General features: G+C 41.5%; 1 protein-coding gene across 1 annotated transcript in view; it reads right to left on the bottom strand.

Moving 5' to 3' along the window:
* Window positions 1–26,081, bottom strand: part of htr4 (5-hydroxytryptamine receptor 4) — a 195,408-nt gene that overhangs the window by 32,056 nt on the left and 137,271 nt on the right. The window contains exon 6 of the mRNA XM_085360912.1: window positions 17,868–18,469. Within this exon, the coding sequence (XP_085217038.1) occupies window positions 17,868–18,469 (602 nt within the window). The remainder of the gene's footprint in view (window positions 1–17,867; window positions 18,470–26,081) is intronic.

Genomic DNA, 26,081 nt, shown 5'->3' with positions numbered 1-26,081 from the left:
CTGTCGTTATTACCATGTTTTTTGGAAAATAAGTCACTCTTAAAATCCTTTGATTTTCTTAAAAATCGACAGCGCCCCTTATAATCTTATGTGTGAATTCCGGTTGTACTTACTGACCTCAAACCAATTTTATGTGGTACACAGGGCTCGAAAATCTGTCAAAAAATGTCTTAGTACGACTTTGGTAAGCTACGAAGCCGCACCACATGATGGGTTGTCAGAGCATTATGGCTATCGTAGTCAGGCGCCTCGCGGAGTGATACATACAGTGCTTCAACATAATATTACTGTATTGTGTGTGTATAACCGCTTTTTAAGTTTTGTGGATATTATACATGGTTATGCTGAGGATATGTCGGCCAATTTCCACTGCAAATGTCTTTTGGTTAAACTTTCAGCAAGGAATTTACATCTGCACTGTTAAATTTTTATATAACTTTAATGCTCATAAAAACCCAGCTGCTTGTTTAAGTGAAAAATACATTGATGAAGTATTTTCTCTCACGTCAATTATATCGTCAGTTATATTGTTATCGCAAATTTTCAAATATATATCGTGATAAATATTTTTGGCCATATTGCCCTACCCTATTAACAACCACGTTATTGCATGCATTAAAGATAAAAGAGAATATAACATAACACGTTAATGCTATGTTATATTCTGTTGTATGCAGTGTCTGCTACAAGCTACAGAGACTCTCTTAAATAATTGCCACTGTAATTTCTGAGAATGAGAGCAGACACTAAACAGCCAAATACTATAAAAACATGTAAATGTGAATCTCTAAAGTCATTAAACACAACAGCCGAGGTAAACCGAATCAATTTAAAACAGCCTCTGTGCTTCATCCTCTATTCATCTGTAAAGAAGGTTAGAAAAGAAGAGAGCTCAGCATTAAATTTGTTTCTGCAGCCCCTCCCCCTCTGACTCTCATCATGCACCATTCCTGTATGTTTTGGACATTGATATGTTTTTCGAGGGTTAAAAATCACCAGAATCAAGGAAAAACATATTGGTGGCATACAGAAAATGTTAAATATCACAGAGCTGCAGTTTTATCACCAGAAACTAAAACCACTTTTATCTCACAGTGAAAACAGAACAATATTTTCACTCTGAGCTGCAGTCTGAGGGTCCGTCTCCCTCACTGGGAAACTCAGATGGGCTGCAGATGAGCTGTGCAGACGGAGATGTGACTGTGCGGAGGTTTTCTGGGGTTTAGTCGGGTTTAAGAGGAGGTGGGAAAGGCCAGCAGAGCCACACATGAGGAGTATCAAGGGGCTCATACTTAAGACGAGCCCTTCAAGGGCTGTCAGTAAAATCTTAATATCAGTTCTTAAATATTGATGTTTATTAGATTATTAGTTTTTGTTAATATCAGCCTGCCTGGGAATTTTATTTGGAGTTTTGTTAATTTTCTTCTTCTCATACCAATGACGCTCAGCTTTAAAACAGGAACCACACGCACACACGATTCTTCAGTCGATTACACTGTTATCGCTGCAGCAAGAACTCTTTTGTCGGAGCTGGCTGGGAATGAAAAGCCCCCCTCACTGCCATTCTTATCATCACATCACTTATCCTCACACTCATCACCACTCTTCATCCTTCTCACAGGGTAAAGTAATGATCAAGCCGGCAAAGAGCCATTCAGAAATATTTCAGGGAAACCATCTCCAGAGGCATTCATGGAAGGAGTAGCCTTTCAAACAGTCTGCTGCAACAAGAGGACGATTTTTAACTAACAGATAAAAAGCGGCGCTGCTGTTTGGAGCTTTTTTAAGACCAAACCGATCGAAGACAATCGGCCCGGAGCACATCAACAGGCAGGGAAGATTAGCAGCCACACACACACACACACGCACACACACACACAGAGATAAGGAAGGACAAAAAAAACAAAGGGCATTGAATACACAGCTACATTCAAAATAGAAATCCAAATACTGAGGCTGTGTTAGAGTGAGGGGCGAGAAGAGAAGATAAACCAAAAGAGGCGCAGAGATAAAACACACTCCTACATCTGCATGTACACACACACACACACACACACACACACACACACACACACACACACACACACAGCTATGAGGATGTCTCCAGACCCAGCTTGTGCAACAACATTTAGCTAAAACACAGACCCCCGGTTGTACACTGAAGTCGTGCACCACAGCAGAGCTCTGTTTACCTGAGCTTTACTTTTCTTGTTGGTGATGAATATTTTCTACTGTTAGGACAAAGAAATGAGAATCTATTGGAGATTATGTATCTGAATTTCAGGAGCGGGACCGCGCCTCCAAACACACTCCTTCTGGTTGCCACCTATATAGGTTCCCCCCAGTTCTGCAACTGTTCATTCTCGTTTACGTGCCCCACTCTCCCTCCCTCCTTGTTCTCAGTTCTTTAACTTCTTCACTTCTATTTAGTACACGGGGATCAGCCTGGCCCGGGAGCCGTCGCCAGTCCCCTTCGAGGCCTTCCCCAAACCGCAGCTCAATTCATGTCCAAGCATTCACCTTTACGTGCTAAAACGCTGTCAATCCTAAAATGAGGACGTGGGCCCAGCTAGTGAATTGGGATTTTTTAGCAGTACTGATTTATTTCACTCAGATAAAATATCTGTGTGCACATTTGCATGAGGAAATGGTGCGCAATAAAACACATAAGCCTTTCACACGCCTGCAGGTGATTTAAGTTTCCTACACAAAATAACTAGAATTATAATTCCAGCTGTTTGGAGTCCAGCTGTGAGTCAAATCATCTGTGAGAGCAGGTTAGCAAAGCATGAAGGAAAACTACGCCTGACTAATATATTGCGACTGCTCAGGTTAGTTTGCAGACTTTCTAAACCTACACGCAGAGAAAGATTTCACTGCTCTGAAGCTGCACACAGTAAAAAGCTGCACAGTGACCTTTAAGAGGGATGATTCCAGCAGGGCCTCAGTTACTTTGGATCTACACATCTACACGTGCAGTCGGCAGTCCACACATGTATGTTCAAAATGAAATACCTGGATAATAAATGCTGTAATAATCTGACTGCTCCCACGACTGAGCCAGAGTGAATCATCTCTGAGTCTCTGGCACTCACACTTTCAAATATTCAAACTTTTTCAACTGTAAAAGATCTAAGAAATACATCACAGTTACGCCCATTTGAGTCCAAGTGGTGTTCAAAATACACCTGATGGCCTTTAAAGATGGTGCTGGTTGTATTTTCATACCAGATCCAGGCTGACCCTGCGGGTTGGAGGGCGTAAAGTGCAAAAAGTAAATCAAATAGGAAATTAAAAGTCTGCGTTGGTGAATAAATCTCTCCCTTCTTTGATTATTGTTATTGATATTCTGGGTGCGCAGCTGTAAAAGGTCACGCTTTAACCTCACCGTCCTCTAGAGTTCAACCTTCACCCACGCCTGATGTTAAAAAATGTTCACGCTTTTAGAAATTTGAATACACACATGCTGAGTTATGAAAGGAAAGTATGACTAAAGCTTTATCACACATATAACTTCTGTCTGTTTTGAAAAGTTCATGCATGAGTTTCAGCATCATTGTTTATCGTGATCGACACAGTGGGAAATCGATGAGTCTCAGTGATCTCAGATCAGATGTTGACGTGTGTGTGTGTGTGTGTGTGTGTGTGTGTGTGTGTGTGTGTGTGTGTGTGCGTGCGTGCGTGCGTGCGTGCGCGAGAAAGCAGACTCACTTGATAGAGCCTTGAGACAGACAGCAGCTAGACAGGCACTGGTCTGGTGTTGCAGAACCAGAGCAGCAGCTTGGAGGCAGAGGAACAGCCGCTGGAGAGACAGGAGGAGGAAGAGGAGGAGGAAGAGGGAAAACACACGGGAAGGATGACGAAGCAATATCAGAGGTGGCAGGTGCAGCCGGTGAGGAGAGGAAATAAATGACAAAAGGAATAACATAAATAGAAAAAAAATCATGTGAAAATATAGAGATAAAGGATGACAAATGGAATAAAGAGCAAGAAAGTAGAAACAGGGTGACATTAAGAAGAAAAAGACAAAGTTAAAAAACAGAAGGAAGAAATTATGAAAGGATGGTATAAAATTGAGAAAAAAATGTGATTTATGTTCATAATGTAGTAAAAAAAATGAAAATATGAGCAGAAAAACAGCAGGTCAGAGGAAGGAGAGAGGGAAGGAAACAAAATAGGAAAGGAGTAAACAAAGGCAGGGAGAGAGAAAGGGAAAAACAAGGTTAGTTTACACCCAGACTAGCCATTGGTCAGGACAGGTGTGTGTGTGCATCATATTCAGAAAATAAGAACTGAAAGGATAAACAAAGCTCACGCAGACACCACACTGCCTCCGCTGACTTGTTCCCATGTATTTCTCATTTATATTAGCTTATTGGGGGTGTTGGATGGTTGGGGTGGTGGAGGGTGCAGTGTGATGGTCCCAATGATTCTTACATTTTCTCTGCAGAGCGTTCAGAGAAAATAAAATACCAGCACATCAGCACAGCTGCAGTCTGACAACTTCTACAGCAGCTTGATCACGATGACTTTGAGTGTGAAAGGTGAGGTCAGTCAGTCAGTCAGTCAGTCAGTCAGTCAGTCACACACACACACACACACACACACACACACACACACACACACACACACACACACACACACACACACACACCATGTCCACAATAAAAAAAGTGGTGGTGAAAACACACAGCGAGACCTCAGAGAAGAGCTGTGATGTGAGATGTGCAGTCTGTGGGGGGATTTCTGGTCATCGGGCTGAACGATTCTGCAGACTACTGGAAGTGCTGTTCCTATAAACACCATCCATCACTGTGATTCCTGTGGCACAGGTAAACGAGGGACATGTAAATGCCCGAACAGCTGTGTATTAGTGCGGTTTAGGGGTGTTGGTGCTTCCACGAAGGCTATAACCTGCTCTGGGAGCTGCAGCGTCAGCCTCGATCAGCTGAATTTTATGTTTTTTTAAATACTTTTTGGTAAATGCTGAAAATCTGACAATATCTGCAGTGCTGTCTCTAATCATCAATCACTCATCAATCCTTCCAGCACTGTGGTTGTTTTTACATCACTGCCTGGAAAACCACTCCAATGTAAGCTCCGATGCATATGCAATGAACACCAGCTTCAACCTTTCAACCTGAAGGATGAGGGAAGGAGCCAGATCTGGCAATCAGGAAAGGATTTTATCTGGATGTAGCCACACAGCTTGGGTTAAAATCCACCAAGGTTAGAGGGCTCACAGAGGGCAATAAACCACGCTGCTAACGCCGCTCGTGCTCATGACCTGATGGACTCCTCTGGGCTTGATGCTGAAAGCATCGCAGCCAGAGATCCACCATGACTGCAGAGATGAATGAAATAAAATTCGGACCAGCTGGAAACACAAGCTGGAGTCTGAGGTTGAAATTCCAGGTCAGCAGGTGCAAGTGGTCTGAATGGGAATTCCATGGAGTGGCTGGAAAATAGGAGCTGCACTGGAGACACTCCAGAGTTGGATAAGAAGAACGCTCTGAAGGGAAAACAGGGATGGTTTTTAGATCCAGATGCAACAGCCTCCACAAAAACGTCCCACAGAGACGGCAGCCAGGACGATGAGACGGAAAACTGTCCAACGGTGTCAGACATGGACACGAGTCCGGCTGTTTCTGGGTCTGAATACATGATGCTGCTTTAAAGCTGTGGCATGTACACGGCAAGGACAGACACAGTCCAACAGTCCAGAGACTGGACACATACGGGCCTCCTCCTCTAGCCTCTCCACTATAAGCTCCTCCCACCCCTTCAAGGTACACCTTGTCCTGCCTTTGTGCTGACATTTCATTGATTAGAATTTTTATAATAGTTAAGCAGTGCCCACAGTTGAAGCCATCAGCTCATCACACATCACTGACGTGCGGTTGCTTAAAAATGGATTGGTTTGCATTTATATAGCACTTTTCAAGGCACCTAAAGCACTTTACAATTCATTCACTCTCACATACACACACTGGTGGAGGCAACAGTTGCCGCAGCTGCCCTGGGGCAGACTGACAGAAGCGAGGCTGCCATATCGCGCCATCGGCCCCTCTGGCCAACACCAGCAGGCGGTAGGGTAAAATGTCTTGCCCAAGACCCAAGGACACAACGACCAGTGGCCTGCAGTTGCTTGAAATCATGCTATATTATTCACCTTTACCTGAGCTTAGAGTCTTTAGATCAGACTTAAATTCAGCTGACTCCTCTCAGCTTAGCCTATCACAGGTTGTTACTGAAGCTGTCATATGTGCAGGCGGAGCCTCAGTGTGAGCAAGTGCAGTAGTAGCTGCAGCTGTGAGTCCGGGGCTGAATGCAGCCGACAGCATTGTCAGCATTCATCCCGGAGCTTGTAGGCACTTCCTGTTTGGATTTTCTCTGATTTTGTTTATATCTGCAAGACAATGCAATCCAGACACACACACACATATGCAGCTACACACATGCAGACAGACAGACAGACACACACACGCAGACAAGCAAAAATGTAGATGTGAAACATGATGCAGAAACAAATATAGGAACTGGAACAAGAATGCAAAAATACAAATTTTGCATCTCTTTTCATCATCTGCAGGAGTGCCCATGGAAAGATACACTAGCCACACGCACACGGGACAGTGTGTGTGGTATTGCTTCAGGTTAGTGTCTGTGTAAATTGTGTAACCAAACACAGGGACACACACTGAAAATGTGCCGTCAGTAGGAGAGAAGCAAACAGGGAGAACATCAGGAGAATGGCAAAAAGAAAGAGATGAAAATATGAAGAGGGTGGAAAGAAATGGAGACAAAACAGGAAGTATGGAGGAAAGGTGGAAAAGTTGAAGAATATTTGTAGAAAAACAGAGCAAGACACAAATGAACGAAAACCATGGCACAGTGAAGGGGCTCAGAGCCTGCGCTGTTAATTCAGTAGCTGTGAGTAAAAGTCACCCAGAATAAGTCCACTCACTTAGGTCTTTGTCACTCAGTTCTACCTCACTCGGGTCTTTGGTAACAAGCACGGTAACTAGTTATTATTCCAAAATCAGGAACACGTTAGTCGTTACTGGGATTTAGATAGGCTCGTTACTCGTTACTTCATGTGGTGGCTATCGCGGAGCTTCCACAGATTCAGTAACATTAGCAAGTGGTGGAGGCCAGCAGGTGGAGGAGGGAAAGTGGACGCAGAAGGAAAAGAGACCCGAGGCGAACTTCAGGTAAGAAGTTATGACCTGCAGTCTCTCTGGGTCAGATATGAACCAAGTTTAGGTGGAGTTTATTTTCGTTATTCTGACTTTTTCCGTACTGCGTGATAGCTAGCATGACGGAGTTTCTATACAGCTGGGTGGTGCTATGATGTTAACGATGTTAAACTTTATTTTGTTCATAAGTTATTAGAGTTGCCAACTGTCCCGTCTGGTATTCAGAGAAAATATTACGCGTTTCTTATTGAGGTGAAAAGGAACAGTTTGTCCCGTAATTCAGCTACAATGAAAAAGGCACAAAGCTGGAGTTATTCTGTGTCTTTGCTGCACAGCTGCCTCTTCTTCTTTCATTCTCTCACCCTCCCTCTCCTGTTTCTACTTCAATCATGAAAATCAGTGATCAGCTGATCGGCTTTTCTCTGTTGTTTGTTTATCGCTCACTTTGCGCCAGAAAGAGGAAACCAGCCGATGTCGCGTTAAACAACAGCAGCACGTTTGATCAGCTGTTGTTAGAATTTATTTAATATTACTTTCTAGTATCAGCTGATGTTTGCTGGAGCCACAGCTGCAAAAAAGCTGCTGGTCATGATATGGTTTGGTTATCTGGTGAGAGGGAAACATGAAGATGAAACCAGGAGATGTCCTTACTGAATCACCAGAGCTGAACAGGTGATGGAGAAACAGGTTTACCTTTTAGGTGACATGAATGAGTTGAAGGGAAGTTATGAACTGTTTCTGAGAGACAAATAACACCAGGATCCTTTTTTAGGTAGCTGACAGCTGGTAACTGTGCAGGGGCGGGTCTAGCAAAGTTTTGCCAGGGGGGCATGTAGGGCATTAACTGTCACAAAGAAATACTTTTCTTTCTTATTCTCATTTAAAATGTCTCGCTTTTAAAAAATAATTATCTGAATCTTACAACCAACGATTGATAGATTGATGCATATATACCATCAAAACAGTGTACATCACTGTCACAACAGTGTTTATTTTCATTCAAAGGCTTTATGATTTTTCCTATAATGGTGGGCCGGTCTCTAGTCAAAATGCCCGGGCCAATTTTCTGTCCCAGTCCAGCCCTGTATGCAGCTCATCTGCAGTCTGGTGTTACCTACATCTTCCTATTCAGAAGGCAGAATTTCCGAGTTCTAAGTACAATCGAAAGCACCACGACTGCAGTTTTTGTGTTGGATGTAAAAGGCGCACATGACGCTGTGACGTAGGCTAGAATCATGGCAGCAGTCAATGACGGTCCAGGCGTGGGGTTTCTCTCATGGAAATATGCACATTATCTTTTCCTTTCTATTGGTAGGTGGCACAGTGCACTTGTGGCAAGTAAGCAAGCTAGAAGACTGACAAAGTTATGGAAGCAACACATTAACAAGAGAAAAGAGTAAAACCAAAGTTACTTTCCCTAGTAACTAGTTACTTTGAAAGTAACGGGTAACTTGAAGTAACTGAGTTACTTTTGATAGAAGTAACTAGTAATGTAACTAAGTTACTAATTTAAAGTAACTTACCCAACACTGATTATGACCTAACAGTTCTACCTGCACAATCTAATAGAAACAGTTCCAATGAGGCAGAAAATGGCCATTTTGGCAGCAGTGCTCAGATCGACAGTTTTTATTCTAAGCAACGAGACGCACAAAGCAGAGGCCAAAGGTGAAGATGTACAGCGTCTTCACCTTCTTTCATTTCGTTGAATTCTTTAATGAAGTCAGAATTAAACTTTCATGGAAGATTTTGTCCCTTCTCCCAGATCTGTCACTGCTTCCACAGCGTCCTGCTCTGAATAACGCTCATCACGTCTTCATTTAGAAAACTTTGACACATTTGGCTGAAGACAGCCTGAGGTGGTGTGTCTCAATGTAACACGCTCAGCTGCATCAGTCACATAATAAGCACATCAATAATCCCTCTCTTAATATGATGAGGCGCCGTGTTGAAATGAGCCACTTTTCCATCCAATATGAGATGCTAATGCGCTGATTTTCTCCATCTGAAAAGACAATTAGCTGCTAATTGAAGTACAGTGTTTCAGTGTTTTGTGCGTCTGTCAGAGGGAGATTACCCTCGGCTGTGCGTCGTTGGAGAGTGCCTCATGTTTTTACAGAAATACAAAAAGCTGCAGAGGAATTCTGTATGTGGAGAGAAAGACCGAAGATGACGTTAAAAAACATCTCTAAGTGTGAATATCAGAACAGTTCTCTCAGACACAGATACAACATTCATTAATCAGCACGAGGCCCTGGAGTCATTACCGGGAACATTTCTACAGCTTTGGAGGTTCGTTTGAGGGAGTGATACAGGCTTAAAAAGCATCCTTTAATAAGCATTAAAGAGATGTCTGGTCTCCTGGGACCAATAAGTCGTATGGTCGTATGATGGAGATCTTCTCAGCCATGACTTCTAAGGGACAAGCTGGAGCTATCAGGAGTGGACCACCACACGTCCCAGTGGATACTGGACTACCTCACAGGACGCCCACAGTATGTGAGGGCACAGGGCTGTGTCTCTGATACGCTGGTCTGTAGTACGGGGGCCCCACAGGGAACTGTGCTGGCACCGTTCCTCTTCACCCTCTACACTGCAGACTTCTCCATGAACTCCCCACGCTGCCACCTACAGAAGCTCTCTGACGCCTCTGCCATAGTCGGCCTCATCACAGGTAAGGATGTCTCAGAATACAGACTGTGGACTCTGGACTTTGTGGACTGGTGCCAGCAGAACCACCTGCTGATCAACACCGGGAAAACCAAGGAGTTGGTGGTGGACTTCCGGAGACGCAGACCCACCACACTGGCACCGGTGAACATCCAGGGAGTGGACATTGAGAGTGTTCACCTGGGTGTTCACCTGAATAATAAACAGGACTGGAGTCACAACACTAATGGTCTTTACAGGAAGGGTCAGAGCAGACTCTACCTGCTGAGGCGGCTAAGGTCTTTTAGAGTCCAGGGAGCGGTTCTAAGACATTCTATTACTCTGTGGTGTCATCCGTCATTTTTTACAGTGTTGTATGTTGGAGCAGCAGTTTATCGACAGCTGAGAGGAAGAGGTTGGATAAACTCATCAGGAAGGCCAGCTCTGTTCTGGGATGCACCCTGGAGCCAGTGCAGGTGGTGGGAGACAGAAGGACTCTGGCCAGAATAACTTCTCTGAGGGACAGAGTCTCCCACCCCATGCATGTAAATGTTGCTGAACTGCAGAGCTCCTTCAGTGACACACTGCTGTATCCTAGATGCATGAAAGAGTGTTTCCGCAGGTACTTCCTCCCTGCAGCTGTGAGACTGTACAATCAAAACTGCTCCCAACAAACATAGATGTTCAGTGCTGTAACAACTTCTACTGTTATAACTTGCACATTACTTTTCTCAGTTTATATATACACTCACTTATTGGAAGTTACATGTCTACTTTTTAATGCACAGGTACAATACACAATCTGTACTTTTCTAATTATTCTAAATATTCTTAACTATTTAAACATCTTTCAGTATCCTGCTCTGTTTGCACACTACAACCTGGGTTAGCCACTTATCTGTACTCTAATTTTAATAACCTACAGTACTCTGGTTTGGTAACTATTGTCCATGATGTAAATATGTAAGAATTGTGTTTCTGTTCTGTGTCCTGTTCTGTTTGTATATGTGTGTTTTTGCTCCTGATACAACCAAATTTCTCCTTGTGGGAAAATTAAAGGATTACTCTATTCTATTCTATTCTATTCTATTCTATTCTATTCTATTCTATTCTGTTCTATTGTCCACCTCTCACCGGCTAGTTTGTGATGTTTGGTGTGTGAAGAGTCTGCTAGGATCTGCTGCTGGAAACCAAAACCACCCGAAGGCTCATCAGCACCAGAGACTGTACACGGAGGAATGAAGCTGACGTCACACACCAGTTTAAACTCTTAATATCAGCTTTTAGAGCCAAAGGTGGTCGTATTTGTGATGAGGGTGGACCACGAGGCAGGCTTTGTTAGCATCCAGCTAAAATGACTCCCTGGTCACCATCACAGCACCAACCCAGAGGTAAATTTTGTTACCATCCTCAGAAAAAGCCCACAAACTGTATTAACTTGGCGTTATATTCATAATTCATGGCAGTGGCTCGTGTTTACACCATGATCTGGATTTCCTGCCTCGCCGTTGGTCTGCTTGTAGCTGCTGTGTGTTTAACCACCTCTGTGACTCAAACTCAACGTGTCACTAATGATGGAGATCTTCCATTAAGTCAGGGTAAAATATACTTCAGGTCGCTGTCACGGATCCAAAACAATTATAAATATTCGGATATTAAATTCTGAAATATTTCCATTCATCTTTCATTTCCTCAGGATGCTTTTACCCTCCATCTCATGTTCTTTACTCTTTTCTTTCTTCTTCTCGCTTCCTCAGCCTTTGTTCTGCACCTCCTCTTCCTCATTTTTCTCGCCTCTTAAATCGCACCGGCTCGTTTTAACTCCTTACATTCTCCCGTTTGGTTCTTCTTCCTGCTTCCTTCTTCATGTTTCTCTCTGTTTAAATAATTTTCTCATACTTATTTTCTTCCTGTTTTTTCCTTCTGCACAGTCAATGTTTTTCTGTTTTCATCGTTGTGAAGAGTTATTTATCCAGTTTGTTCTTTCAGCACCAACGACTTTCAGATATATGACCCCAGAGACCTGCAAACACTCTGCAGGCTAATGTGTGTGTGTGTGTGTGTGTGTGTGTGTGTGTGTGTGTGTGTGTGTGTGTGTGTGTGTGTGTGTGTGTGCATAGACTATAAGTATTGTATCATGTTTTCCTTCAGCTGCTTCATCATAATCAGAGTGTGTATCAAACAAACAGCTGATCTTCACTACACAATAACACATACATTCATCATCTTATTTTATCGTCAAAGTGAAAACTGGACCAGTCTGCTGACTGTGCATGCAGCAGTGAAGCCTGATGAAGAGGCCAGTAAAGAATAAGAGACAGTGTGAAACAGGAGCCAAAGCACAGGTTGTGTTCACGCTGCTGTCACTGCGACAGGTTTCCTCTGTAACTGTGTGCAGCTCTGTGTGAACGGAGCGGCTTGACTCAGTGTTTGTGTCCTGGTTATGTCTCTGCTGGTTCTAATTATTACCGTCAGATCAAAACAAATTATAAGTCCCAGCTTGTCTTTGAGACATTCATCTTCCTGCGTGAAGCTCCAAACTTTCTTCTTCTTATTTATAGAATCTAATATGTTTGTGTTCATCCACTACATGTGATTTTTTTCCACTAGATTTATTTCCTGTAGCAGGAGCGAGAAGTCACATAACTTCCTTTGTCTCTTCGTATGCGTCAGCTTCCTTCACCTCCACGTTTATCAGCCGTCTCAGTCAAATTCATAACTGTACAGTAACAACGGGACAGTAACGGGCCATGTCATTATCTGCCTGACTGAGTCGTGACTTTCCTGCAGTCTGTGAATAGCTCTGGTACAGAGAGCACGCCGAGTTGAACCGGAATGAACTCCAATCAGAGCGAATGAGCGCCGAGCGCCGCATCTATCGACACATCATTTCCCCAAAAGGCAGCTTCCATGACGTCTTCCTACACATGGCCAATTTGTTAGATGAAGTGACACCTATGCACACACACACACACACACACACTAAGATGGACCTGGTGACAGCACAGGCTCGGGTGACTCTGCATGGAAGGAGTCGCTGAAGACGAATGTGTCGTCACTTCCTGTGGATAATGTCAGAGCGCAGCGAGAGCTCGACTCAGCGCCCTGTGTGAATCAGACACGTATTAATCCCGCCGTGGGTCTCGCTCCAGAACACTCGCTGTAATGTTACAGACAAAGAAGCCATCTCAGAGCGTGCTGACACACCTCTGGCATTTGGCAGTGATTCCTCCTCCAGCTCTGTCAGGCTAAAGGTCTGCTGTAAAATCCAGCCAGTGTAGGCTTCAGGGGGATCTGTCATCAGGACTGGAACATAATATACATAATTGTGTTTTCATTAGTGTGAAGTCACCTGGAAATAAAAACCACGGTGGTGTAATTACTGCTTTAAACCTCACAAAGTGTGAAACAGTGCAGTGGTGGAAGTGACGCCAGTCTGCTTTTCACATAAATAAACCCGGCGGGTATGATGAAGATGATGAACAAGGTGTACACCCACTCCGTTGTATTTGATGCTGCGATATGTTAACACAGCCTTATGCGATTTTAATAACCGCGTTCCTCCCAGCCACTTTCGCTCTGACTATTTAAATGAATTCACTTCCTGCATGTTGCGGCACAACAATACCAGCAACAACAATACCCTCTGACCAGCAATAAGCTTATTGCTCACATTAACATCCACTTATTCATAAAAAGATTTTTGAAGACAGAAAGAAAAAGAAACAGAGCAGAAAATGGAAATGTTCTTTGCCTCCATTCTCCCCCCGTGCCTGTTTTGTCCATGAACGATTAATCAGTGAATGACTTCCTGTGTAAACACTGAGCACGGTGTCACCTCACAATGCTGCACCGCAGTACAAAACACAAAAACGCCTCAAAGCTGTGAAAACTGCTTTGGCCTGTTCGACTTCATGAGCCAATGAAGGAAGGTGACATGGGGGTTGTGCCCCATGCTCGCAGGTTGTTTTGCTGACCGTGCATGCAGTGGTGAAGCCTGATGAAGTGGATAGGTACCTCAGGTTACGTTTATATTCCTTTACTGTCACGACGTTCAGGAGGAAGATTACTCAGGCTAAACTTTAATCAGACTCATGTGAGGACATGAAAAAATCCGATCCCAAGCAACAACACAGGAAGTAAAACCAACGAGGAGTGACAGAGTGAATAGCAAAGGCACACAGACAAAGTGTCGGTGGCTTCTGACTTCCTGTCTGAATAACAGGCTGTGGCGTGTTTCATGATGTGGGCCACAGCCCTTCAGATACGGTTGACTCTCCGCCCAGTCATCGTCAGGCTCAGGATCAATGATTACTGGAGACGTCTGTCCGGTTCTTTTTGAGATCTGTTAATCTCACTTAGCTGGACTTCTTAATTTTTTTAATGTCATTTCTAAACCAGACTGAACATATATGATTATTTATATTAATATTTCCACAAATAAGAGGTGATGTGCGATGTCACTGATAAACACGTGTTATTGCCTGCAAGGAGCTTCACATGAATCCAGTTTTTTATAGAAAACCTCAGCAGGTTTAACTGTCCCACAAAGACAACCACTGTAAATGTAATCTGATTACATTACTCAATGAGGTGATCAGGTGATAGGACTGACACACCTGCTCTTCTGTCTTTGCACCAAGAAACCTGTTTTAATTTGAAATTTTTTCATTATTTTACATTTAATTTTGATTTTATTTTAAACTACTTTGATTATGTAAATTGATGTTAGTTACTTGATTATCATCTCTCACACCCAAAGTGCTTTATCTGCGATCAGTGAATCAGAAGCTGATTCGAGTCTCACCATCGCAGACAAGGTGATCGTTTACCTGCAACATGATGCTAAATATTAAATATGGATGCTGCGTCTGTTTCCTCCATGTCTTATCAGCCATATTAGTTGTGGGAACAGCAACACCAGGTAATTCTGGTAAGAGTGATGGTAATAAGCTGAAAATATTCTTTAGCAGTGTGGAGCATACAGAGTACGACACAGAGACATGAGGAGGACAATCATGGATCCCAAAGGGATCCAAAAGAAAAAGAAATGATGGACAGAGCGATGCATCATTTATTTGTCACCTGCCAGGTGTGTGCAGATGTAGCTGGTATCCTGGGAATCACATTTGTATGTTTAGGTTCTTTGTGGGTGTTTGAGCGTGACTGTCAAACTCTGAAATGTGGATATTTTTAATCTGAGAGGTCACACAAGCACCAGATACAGTATAGTATACAGCAGCGGTCCCCAACCCCCAGGCCTCGGACCAGTATCGGTCCGTGAGTCGTTTGGTACTGGGCCGCGAGAGTTGAGGCTCTGGTGTGAAATGTATGGTTTTCAGGGTTTTTATCGGTTTTCAGCGTTATTTTGTTATCGTTTTTATCGTTAACTCGGTTTTCCTGGGTCTTTTCACGTGTGTTATGAATAAATCTTCTTTTTTTCGGTACCGGTACTAGTTTTATTTTGTTGTATTTATCCGCGACACCTTAAAGGCCGGTCCGTGAAAATATTGTTGGGCATAAACCGGTCCGTGGCACAAAAAAAGGTTGGGGACCGCTGGTATACAGTACATTAGATCACACATTGTTGTGCCTCCACAGAGCCCACGGATCCTGATCATTAACCAGGGAGCGCAAAACTAACTGACTAATGAATGTCCTCCAGTCCAGAGGTGGTGCTGCACGGAGTGTCACACCAGGAGGCTTAATTATGTGTTTGTGGTGAATAACATGCCTATAACACCGGTATTACAGTCAAATATTAGTACAGGATAAGTACAAATATTTTAAAAAGTCACCACGCAGGAAATCCAACTTCTAATGACGTTCATTATGGCACGCCATGGATTCTTCCTCCCGAAAGCAAATAACATGCGCTGTTGGAAAACTGTGCTATGGAGGTATAGAATATTAATATGAGTGCAAAATTAAATTTAGCATGCAGTTCTGCAGACTAAATTTAATTTGATGTTAAGTTTGAACATTTGTGGATGAAAACAGTTTGATTCCACAGCGGCAGGAACACAGCAGAGCTGACAGGAAAGACAGAAACGCCCCGCGACTCAAACATGAAGGCTCCAGCAATATCTGACATCTATGTGTGTGTCCTGCAGAGAATGAACAGGTATGGCAACGGTTGAGAAAACTGAAACCACACAAAAAACGTAGCTCACAGTCGTGTAGAGCTCAACGTCTGCCTGAGCAGGAGTTTGCTTCACATTCTGCACACAGCACCTGAAATACTCCTGAAATACTCCTGAAATACTCCTGAAATACTGCACAGCACCTGAAATACTTCAGAATTACTGCATAGTACCTGAAATACTACCGAAATACTGCACAGTACCTAAAATAATCCTGAAATACTACACAGCACCTGAAATACTCCTGAAATACTACACAGCACCTGAAATACTCCTGAAATACTGCATAGCACCTGAAATACTCCTGAAACACTGCACAGCACCTGAAATACTCCTGAAACACTGCACAGCACCTGAAATACTCCTGAAACACTGCACAGCACCTGAAATACTCCTGAAATACTGCATAGTACCTAAAATACTCCTGAAACACTGCACAGTACCTGAAATACTCCTGAAACACTGCACAGCACCTGAAATACTCCTGAAATACTGCATAGTACCTGAAATACTCCTGAAACACTGCACAGTACCTAAAATACTCCTGAAACACTGCATGGTACCTGAAATACTCCTGAAACACTGCACAGTACCTGAAATACTCCTGAAACACTGCACAGCACCTGAAATACTCCTGAAATACTGCATAGTACCTAAAATACTCCTGAAACACTGCACAGCACCTGAAATACTCCTGAAATACTGCATAGTACCTGAAATACTCCTGAAACACTGCACAGTACCTGAAATACTCCTGAAACACTGCATAGTACCTGAAATACTCCTGAAACACTGCACAGCACCTGAAATACTCCTGAAATACTGCATAGTACCTGAAATACTCCTGAAACACTGCATAGTACCTGAAATACTCTTGAAATACTACTGAAATACTGCATAGTACCTGAAATACTCTTGAAATACTACCGAAATACTGCATAGTACCTGAAATACTGCATAGCACCTGAAATACTCCTGTATACTCCTGAACCACTGCACAGTACCTTAAATAGGAGGTAGGCAGGATTAAAAGGAGTGTGAGGAGCTAAGAACACCTGGGCTGAGGATAACGAAGGGAACAGAGGGACAGAATCTGTATGAACCTGTGTCCTGTATGAAGACATGATGTCCACCTATGGCTACATGTTTCTGTGTAATAGGCGGCGATGAAAGGTGTTGCAGATGTAACAACTTCCTGTCTTTTTCTTAAACATACATGACTCATATTTCAGTCACATAAACAGCCTCTGCTTGATGATTTGACCCTTCCAGCAGAAACAGGACTGCACTGCATCATTTGTCTTTCCCAAGCACAGATAAGATCCTTCTATTAAAACACACTGAAAAAATAACATATTCAACACACGTGTCCTTATTGCTGTTAAACACGTTTCTACCTTCACACACTGAATTAGGTGGACGAGTCAGAAGCCAAGGCAGCGTTTGAGTGTGCAGGGACAGGAGAGGGTACTTACAGAGATAAGGTCGTCTCTAACACACATGGAAACACAGTTTTCTCAATTCAACCCAGGCGTGATGAAAGATTACTACTGAAATACCAATAAACAGAAATACTGCAGTAATACACTAAAGTCTGGGGTGACTGTAAAACTCTGTGTGCTCTAATACCAACCAGCTACATTCAAACTTTAAAATGCCTGCGTGCACCAGATGTCGTGCAAGTTTTCCTAAATGTTCAATTAGTTTTGAATGTTTTCCCAACATTTAGAGAAAAAAGGGGCAACAGCACCCACACCCACAGCATCCAGGTCAAGCTTGTCTGTGTGCAGACCAATAAACACTGTGCTGTATGACTGTAAATGGGTGGGCTGAGTATGACTGCACACCTTCGGTCTCTGGGTGGGACAGGACTTACTTGAGCACGTGCGTGGAGCCGTTTATCTGTGTGGCCGTGCACGGAGCACCGGAGCCGAGGATGGACGGTCTGCGGTACCTCTGCCTCCCGCAACACAGGATGATGAGGAAGGCACGGCGGAAGGACTTGTTGAGGAACGCGTAGAGGATGGGGTTCAGCATGGAGTTGATGTAGCCCAGCCACAGGCAGGCAGCCCACAGCTGTTCGGGCACGGTGTAGTCTATAAAGGGGTCCACAACATTGGTAATGAAGAACGGCGCCCAGCACAGGCAGAAGCAGCCCATGATGATGCACAGCGTCTTTGCCGCCTTAGTTTCTGTTCGCATGCGGTGGTTGCGCTGATGGTCGGCAGAATCCGGTGCACTGGCGCCAACCCCACCAGAAGTCCCGGCGGCACTGGTACCAGCTCCTCCGGCCCGCTGCAGCATACTGATCTGCAGGGCGTGCGCCCGGGCTGTGATGTAGATCCTCTGGTAGGCCAGCACCATGAGGACCAGAGGGATGTAGAAGGCCACCAAGGAGCAGGTGAGCGCGTACGGCTTGTTGACCATGAAGACGCAGGACGTAGTGTTGCTGCTGTTGTTGAAGCGCCGCTCGTTAATCTGGTGAAAGAGCAGGGAGAAAAGTCAGTGCGCACACAGGCTCAGCTCGCTGCTGCGACCAGCTGACCTTGCCGTCCGTAACATGCGACCAGCTATTCCACTTTATCTGTTTTTCTCTAGTTTTACTCTTATTGTGTGGATGCTTTAAGCATCCACACTATTGAGTTCCTGTTTCTCTTTATTCTTTATTCTACTTTATTATTGTGTGGATGCTTTAAGCATCCACACTATTGTTTTCCTGTTTCTCTTTATTGTGTGGATGCTTTAAGCATCCACACTATTGAGTTCCTCTTGGGACTTCCGTACACTTTTTGGCACTTAACTACTTCCACAATTTTCAGCCGATTTTCACCGTTCAAATTTTAAAATATTCTGCTATTTCTGCTAATTCCTGCTATGTCTTTTGGTATTTTTCACTATTATACTTTTTAAAATATTAAGCTTAATTTGTCCCATTGAAATGAATGGGAAACTTCTGCAATTTTGCTAAAATTTGCTTGTTTCTGAAACTTAACTACTTCCTCATATTTTCACGTAGAACAACCATTCAAACTTTAAAATGTTCTCAAATTATTGGGCTATTCAGGTATGATTCAGCTTTTTCAAATCTTTTACCGTTTTACCTTTATGCCTCTTAAAGTTTTCAGTTGCAAAATTGTGATTTTTCACAAAATACATGCGTTGTTATGGTTGCTATGCACTTGGCTTCCAGTGTGCCACTGAAGGTTTTGCAGTCTTCTCTTCATGTCCGAACAACTTCTTGCTACTTGCTCAATCTTCACTCAACTTCCACAAATTATACATCAAAACATAGGTATTTTTGCTGGGTTTCCGAAAATGTCACTATCATTGTTGTGGTATTCATAGAACTTTCGCAAATCTCCTCAGACCAACACAATGTCGGAAAACTCTCCATATAAAGTCAATGGAGAGTTTGTTCAAAATCACCGCTGCATTTCTGTAATGAGAGGCATATTCGAATCGTCATATCTCCTTAACGAAGCAAAGTTAAGACATGAGGCTTGTCCCGGTATATCTTCAGACACTCGTGACGCTCACAATTCAAGAATTTCTTTCTCACGTATTACCGTTCTGAAATGAGTTGGACTTGTTTGAGGGTAGGAAATTCGTCCGTCGCTCAGATTTCTTCAAATTTCAAACCCTGGAAATGAACCACTTTTTTCTCTCGTCATAACTTTTTGTTGGATTTCCACAGAGACCTGAAAATTTCCATGACTGTTCACCAAAGCCTGCTGTCTCTTACGGTGAAAGAATGATATCGATACTCCAAATAGATTTCGAGTTACAAAGCGTTGTTTGAGGGCAAGTCAAGCCAGTTTTTTGCTTCACTCTACTCAGTTATGGTGCATTAGAAGTCAAATATCTTTAATAATTCACATTTTAATGATAAATTGTCAACACTGGAAGATTCCCCCATCTCTTCTGAACAAAACGGTGTAAGAATGACCGCTCTAGCCCCTACGGTTAGGAAATTATGGTCATTTGTTTGAGGGGAGTCGTCATTATGAGAAATAGGCTGCAATAATCCTGTGCCTCTCTGTGCTGCGTGTGTAAATAGATGCACCTGTTTTGGCGGGAAAAAGTACACAGGCTCTCTGATTGGTGGATTCAAATTCAGCAGCTCCCAGGCTGACCTAGAAACTTACTTCTCTCTCCCTGTGCATTTTTTTGCTGATTTTTTCATTTAACAAGTATATTTGAGGGACCCTCAGCATGTTCAGCATTTTTTCAGCTGTCCATTTTGCTTTTCCAATTTTTCTGTTTAACTTATTACTATTGTGCTAAATCATACTATTTCTGCTATTTTATAAGATTTGTGCAAAATATAGTATTTATGCCAAATATAGTATTTCTGATTATTTATAGTTTTTCTACTAAATCATAGTACAGTATTTCTGCTTTTTATAGGATTTGTGCTAAAACATAGTATTTCTACTAAATGTAGTATTTCTGCTTAATCATACTATTTCTGCTTTTCATAGAATTTGTGCCTAATATAGTATTTCTGCTAAATTACAGTATTTATGCTTTTTATACTATTTGTGCTAAAACATAGTATTTCTACTAAATGTAGTATTTATGCTTAATCATACTATTTCTGCTTTTTATAGGATTTGTGCCTAATATAGTATTTCTGCTTTTTATAGGATTTTTGCTCAAACATAGTATTTCTACTAAATGTAGTGTTTATGCTTAATCATACTATTTCTGCTTTTTATAGGATTTGTGCTTAATATAGTATTTCTGCTAAATTATAGTATTTCTGCTTTTTATAGTATTTGTGCTAAAACATAGTATTTCTACTAAATGTAGTATTTATGCTTAATCATAGTATTTCTATATATTTCTGCCAGGTCCCCAGGCAGCCAATCCTCTGTGAGGACTGAGACATTCAAATTTTCAAATCAGGGCCTGCACGGCTTCCTAGCCAATCATATATGTGTCCTGAGGCATTCAAATTTGCATATTGGGGCCTTCATGGCTTCTAAGCCAGCCAATCATATCTGAGGGCTGAGGAATTCAAATCCACAAATCAGGGCCTGCACGGCTTCCCAGCCAGCCAATCATATATGTGGTCTCAGCCATTCAAATTTGCATATTGGGGAATTCGTGGCTTCTAAGTCAACAAGTCATCCATGTCGTATATCTCTAAAAATTCATATTTTAATGATAAATTGTCAACACTTGAAGATTCCCCCATCTCTTCTGAACAAAACTGTGTAAGAATGACCGCTCTAGCCCCTACGGTTAGGAAACTATGGTCATTTGTTTGAGGGGAGTCGTCACTATGAGAAATAGACTGCAAAAATGTGTCTCTGTGCTGCGTGTGTAAACAGAAGCACCTGTTTTGGCGGGGGAAAGTGCACAGGCTCTCTGATTGGTGGATTCAAATTCAGCAGCTCCCAGGCTGACCTAGAAACTTACTTCTCTCTCCCTGTGTGTGTGTGTGTGTGTGTGTGTGTGTGTGTGTGTGTGTGTGTGTGTGTGTGTGACAGAGAGAGAGAGAGAGAGAGAGAGAAAGGCTTTCAATGGGATGACCTCATTCTAAGCTTCAAATTCAATATATTTAGACTGGTTGACTGAATTGGATCTTGTGTGTGTGTCTCTCTGTGCATGTGTGTTTCCTTATGTGTACATATTTCTGATTGTGTGGCTGTTATATATATTTTTTTGCTGATTTTTTTCATTTAACAAGTATATTTGAGGGACCCTCAGCATGTTCAGCATTTTTTCAGCTGTCCATTTTGCTTTTCCGATCTTTCTGTTTAACTTATTACTATTGTGCTAAATCATACTATTTCTGCTTTTAATAGGATTTGTGCTTAATATAGTATTTCTGCTTTTTATAGGATTTGTGCTTAATATAGTATTTCTGCTTTTTATAGGATTTGTGCTTAATATAGTATTTATGCTTAATCATACTATTTCTATATATTTCTGCCAGGCAGCCAATCCTCTGTGAGGACTCAGACATTCAAATATACAGATCAGGGCCTGCACGGCCTCCCAGCCAGCCAATCATGTCTGAGGTCTTCCGTTTCCTCTCTCGTCATATCTCAGCGACGGATGTACATAGAGCAATGAAAATCGCAGTCAAAGTACACCAAAGTCCGCTGATTCACCCAGTACAAGAATTATGCTTCTAGTCCACCTAGTTTTTGAATTACACAACGTTTTGTAACTCCAAAAAACGGCATTTTTCGCCTCTCACCGCGATCTAATTCTGACTCCTCATCAGCCTGTTTTTCAAAGCGGCTGCTCTCTTTCCCAGTGGCGCAGTTGGCAATGACACGGGTCTGCAAGCCAAAGATCGTGGGTTCGATTCCACCTTGGTCAACATGTTTTTTTCACTACAAATTAATACACTGTCACAGACCAGTAATTCATATTCATCATTTATTACAATTCTGCAAACTTTTATGATTTTACCAGCTTTTCTAATATGGACCTCACATTCTTGTTAACACTCCATGGCACAAATACTCTTCCCTTTAGGCTATTTCTCCCATTTTAAAGTATTACTCCTCCATAATTGTAATTCTGTTAAATCAAAGTACTTTTACTACATCTTAGTACTTCTGCTCAATCATAGTATTTCTGCTAAATCATAGTATTTCTGCTACTTTTTGGTACTTGTGCTAAATACAGTATTTCTGCTAAATCATACTATTTCTACTATATTATATTTTTCTTTCTAAATATAGCATTTCTGCTATATAATTATATTTCTGCTATGTTATAATATTTGTGCTAAACCAGAGTATTTGTGCTGAAACATAGTATTTCTGCCAAATGATAGTATTTCTGTCAAATTATAGTATTTGTGCTAAAACATAGTATTAATTTAAAATTACAATATTCATAGTTCATCACAGTGTCTCCTGTAAATCACAGTATTTCTGCTATGTTGTATTATTTTTCTAAATCATAGTGTTTCTGTAATGTTTAAGTATTTTTGGCTAAATATATTCTTTCTGTTATCTTATACTATTTCTCCTAAATTCTTGTATTTTTGAGAAGTTATGTTTCTGGTAAGTTACAATATTTCTGCTAAGTTCTGCTATGCTATTGTATTTCTGCCAAGTATTATGTTTCCTCTAAGATATTGCAGTTCTGCTAAATTATTCCATTTTAGCAATGTTCCTTTGCTTCTGCAAAGTTTTTACAATTTCTGCAACTTTTCAGCTTTTTCAGCTACTTTTTGCATACAGCTTCAGCTTTAAGCATCCACACTGCATTTTCGCAGGAAATGCAAATTTTTCTAGTTCTAGTTGCTTCCGTACACTTTTGGGGAATTAACTACTTCCACAATTTTCAGCCGATTTTCACCGTTCAAATTTTAAACTATTCAGCTATTTTTGCTCTTTCTGGCTATGACTTTTGCTATTTTTAACTATTATACTTTTTAAAATATTCCACTTTTTTCCTTTAATTTGTCCCATTGAAATGAATGGGAAACTTCAGCAATTCTGCTAAAATTTGCTTGTTTTTGAAACTTAACTACTTCCTCATACTTTCACCTAGAACAACCATTCAAATTTTAAAATGTTCACAAATTATTGGGCTATTCAGGTATGATTCAGCTTTTTCAAATCTTTTACTGTTTTACTTTTATGCCTCTTAAAGTTTTGAGTTGCAAAATTGTGATTTTTCACAAAATACATGCGTTGTTATGGTTGCTATGCTCTTGGCTTCCAGTGTGACACTGAAGCTTTTGCAATTTTCACTTCATGTCCGAACAACTTCTTGCTACTTGCTCAATTTTCACTCAACTTCCACAAATTATACATCAAAACGTAGGTATTTTTGCTGGCTTTCAGAAAATGTCACTATCATTGTTGTGGGATTTATAGAATTTTGGCAAATCTCCTCAGACCAACACAATGTCGGAAAACTCTCCATATAAAGTCAATGGAGAGTTTGTTCAAAATCACGGCTGGATTTCTGTAATGAGAGGCATATTCGAATCGTCATATCTCCTTAACGAAGCAAAGTTAAGACATGAGGCTTGTCCCCGAATATCTTCAGACACCCCTGACGCTCACAATTCAAGAATTTCTTTCTCACCTATTACCGTTCTGAAATGAGTTGGACTTGTTTGAGGGTAGGAAATTTGTCCTTCGCTCAGATTTCTTCAGATTTCAAACCCTGGAAATGAACCACTTTTTTCTCTCGTCATAACTTTTTTTTGGATTTCCACAGAGACCTGAAAATTTCCATGACTGTTCACCAAAGCCTGCTGTCTCTTACGGTGAAAGAATGATATCGATACTCCAAATAGATTTAGAGTTAGAAAGCGTTGTTTGAGGGCAAGTCAAGGCAGTTTTTGCTTCGCTCTACTCAGTTATGGTGCATTACAAGTCAAATATCTTTAATAATTCATATTTTAATGATAAATTGTAAACACTGGAAGATTCCCCCTTCTCTTCTGAACAAAACGGTGTAAGAATGACCGCTCTAGCCCCTACGGTTTGGAAATTATTGTCATTTGTTTGAGGGGAGTCGTCACTATGAGAAATAGACTGCAACTAGAAAAATTTGCATTTCCTGCGAAAATGCAGTGTGGATGCCTTAACGGCTGAAGATATCTGCTGAAAAAAGCTGAAAAAGTTGAAACAACAAAAAAAAAAAAAAGATGCCCTGAGCAGGATTCGAACCTGGCCCTCCTGGTCAAAGGGCAGCTATTTAGCTCATTGAGCCAAACACTTTCTCACAAAGAAAAGGTGGAGAGATTGACAATTGTGCTAGCAGAATTTGGGCAAAAAAAAAGGGGGTGAAAATTCTGCTGAAAAGAGTTCAATCAGCAGAATTTCTGCTGAAAAGAGGTGAATGAGCAGAATTCTGCTGAAAAGAGTTTTTTTTCTGAAAACAGCAGAATAAACTGAAAATTTTGCTGAAAAGAGTTGAATGAGCAGAATTCTGCTGAAAAGAGGTTTTTGCTGAAAAAGAGCTGAAAAAGTTTGGATTTGTGCTGAAAAGGGGTTAAAAAAACCGAAAATTTTGCTGAAAAGGGGTGAAAAAAATGAAATTTGTGTTGAAAAGAGTTTAAAAAAAGTTTAACTGTTAAGTGAAAGAAATGTTGCCATAAGCTGGATTTGAACCCAGGCCTCCCAGTCTGAGAACGGATGCTTATCTCACTGAGCTAAAACACAGCTCAGCCCATCATGCAAAATCAGTGACCACATTGATAATGTGTTCCATTCATTTCAATGGTCAAAAGTCATAACACACATCAGCAGAAATAGCAGAATTTTTTAAAGTTTAAACATAGTATTTCTGCTAAAACTTAGTATTTATACTAAATAATATTTTTTTCCTGCCAAATCATAGCATTTGTGCTGGAACACAGAAAGTTCCACCAAATCATACAATTTGTACTAAAACATTATTTATGATTTAGCAGAAACATTGGGACTTGGTAGAAATACTATAATTTACATGAAATACTTTGACTTAGCAGAAGTACTACAATCTAGGAAAAAAGTACTAAAGCATAGCAGAAATTCTATCATTGAGCAGAATTACTAGGATTTAGAAGAAATACTAAGATTTGGCACAAACACTGATGTGGCTCAAGAACCTTTATTGTGCAGTTATACTATGATTTGGAAGAAATACTATACTTTGGCACAAATACTATGATTTGGCTCAAATACTATAACTATCCTCGGTCAGAAGGAGAGGCTTACATCCAGGGATTAGATTACCACAGGTGGAGTTTATTGCGGTCAGATGGATGGTACAGGGAGGTATGGCATACAGTAGGAGGATGTGGAGAGGTGATATGGTGTGGTTTCTATGATTAAGAACAGGGTATGCATTACAACATGCATACAGATTAAAGATTAAGAAAACTGGTAACAAATTCCTCCACTACAAATCAGTCTGATGCCACTTTTTACAGGGTTCCCGTTTACTAAGGCACTACCCAAAAGGCGCCACAAGAGGGCACTCCAACACAAGAGATGACCTATTTACACTGATGCACTTAGTAAACAGCCCCTACTTAGCCACTACATAATACAGTGATATTACAGTATACAAATTCACACGAATACTATGATTTGGCAGAAATACTATGACTTAGTAG

This window comes from Diplotaxodon limnothrissa, linkage group LG2 (assembly GCF_057381915.1).
Source record: "Diplotaxodon limnothrissa isolate DT_005_m linkage group LG2, D_limnothrissa_male_GT1.1, whole genome shotgun sequence".
Lineage (NCBI taxonomy): Eukaryota > Metazoa > Chordata > Actinopteri > Cichliformes > Cichlidae > Diplotaxodon > Diplotaxodon limnothrissa.
This window is presented reverse-complemented; position numbering and strand designations above follow the sequence as displayed.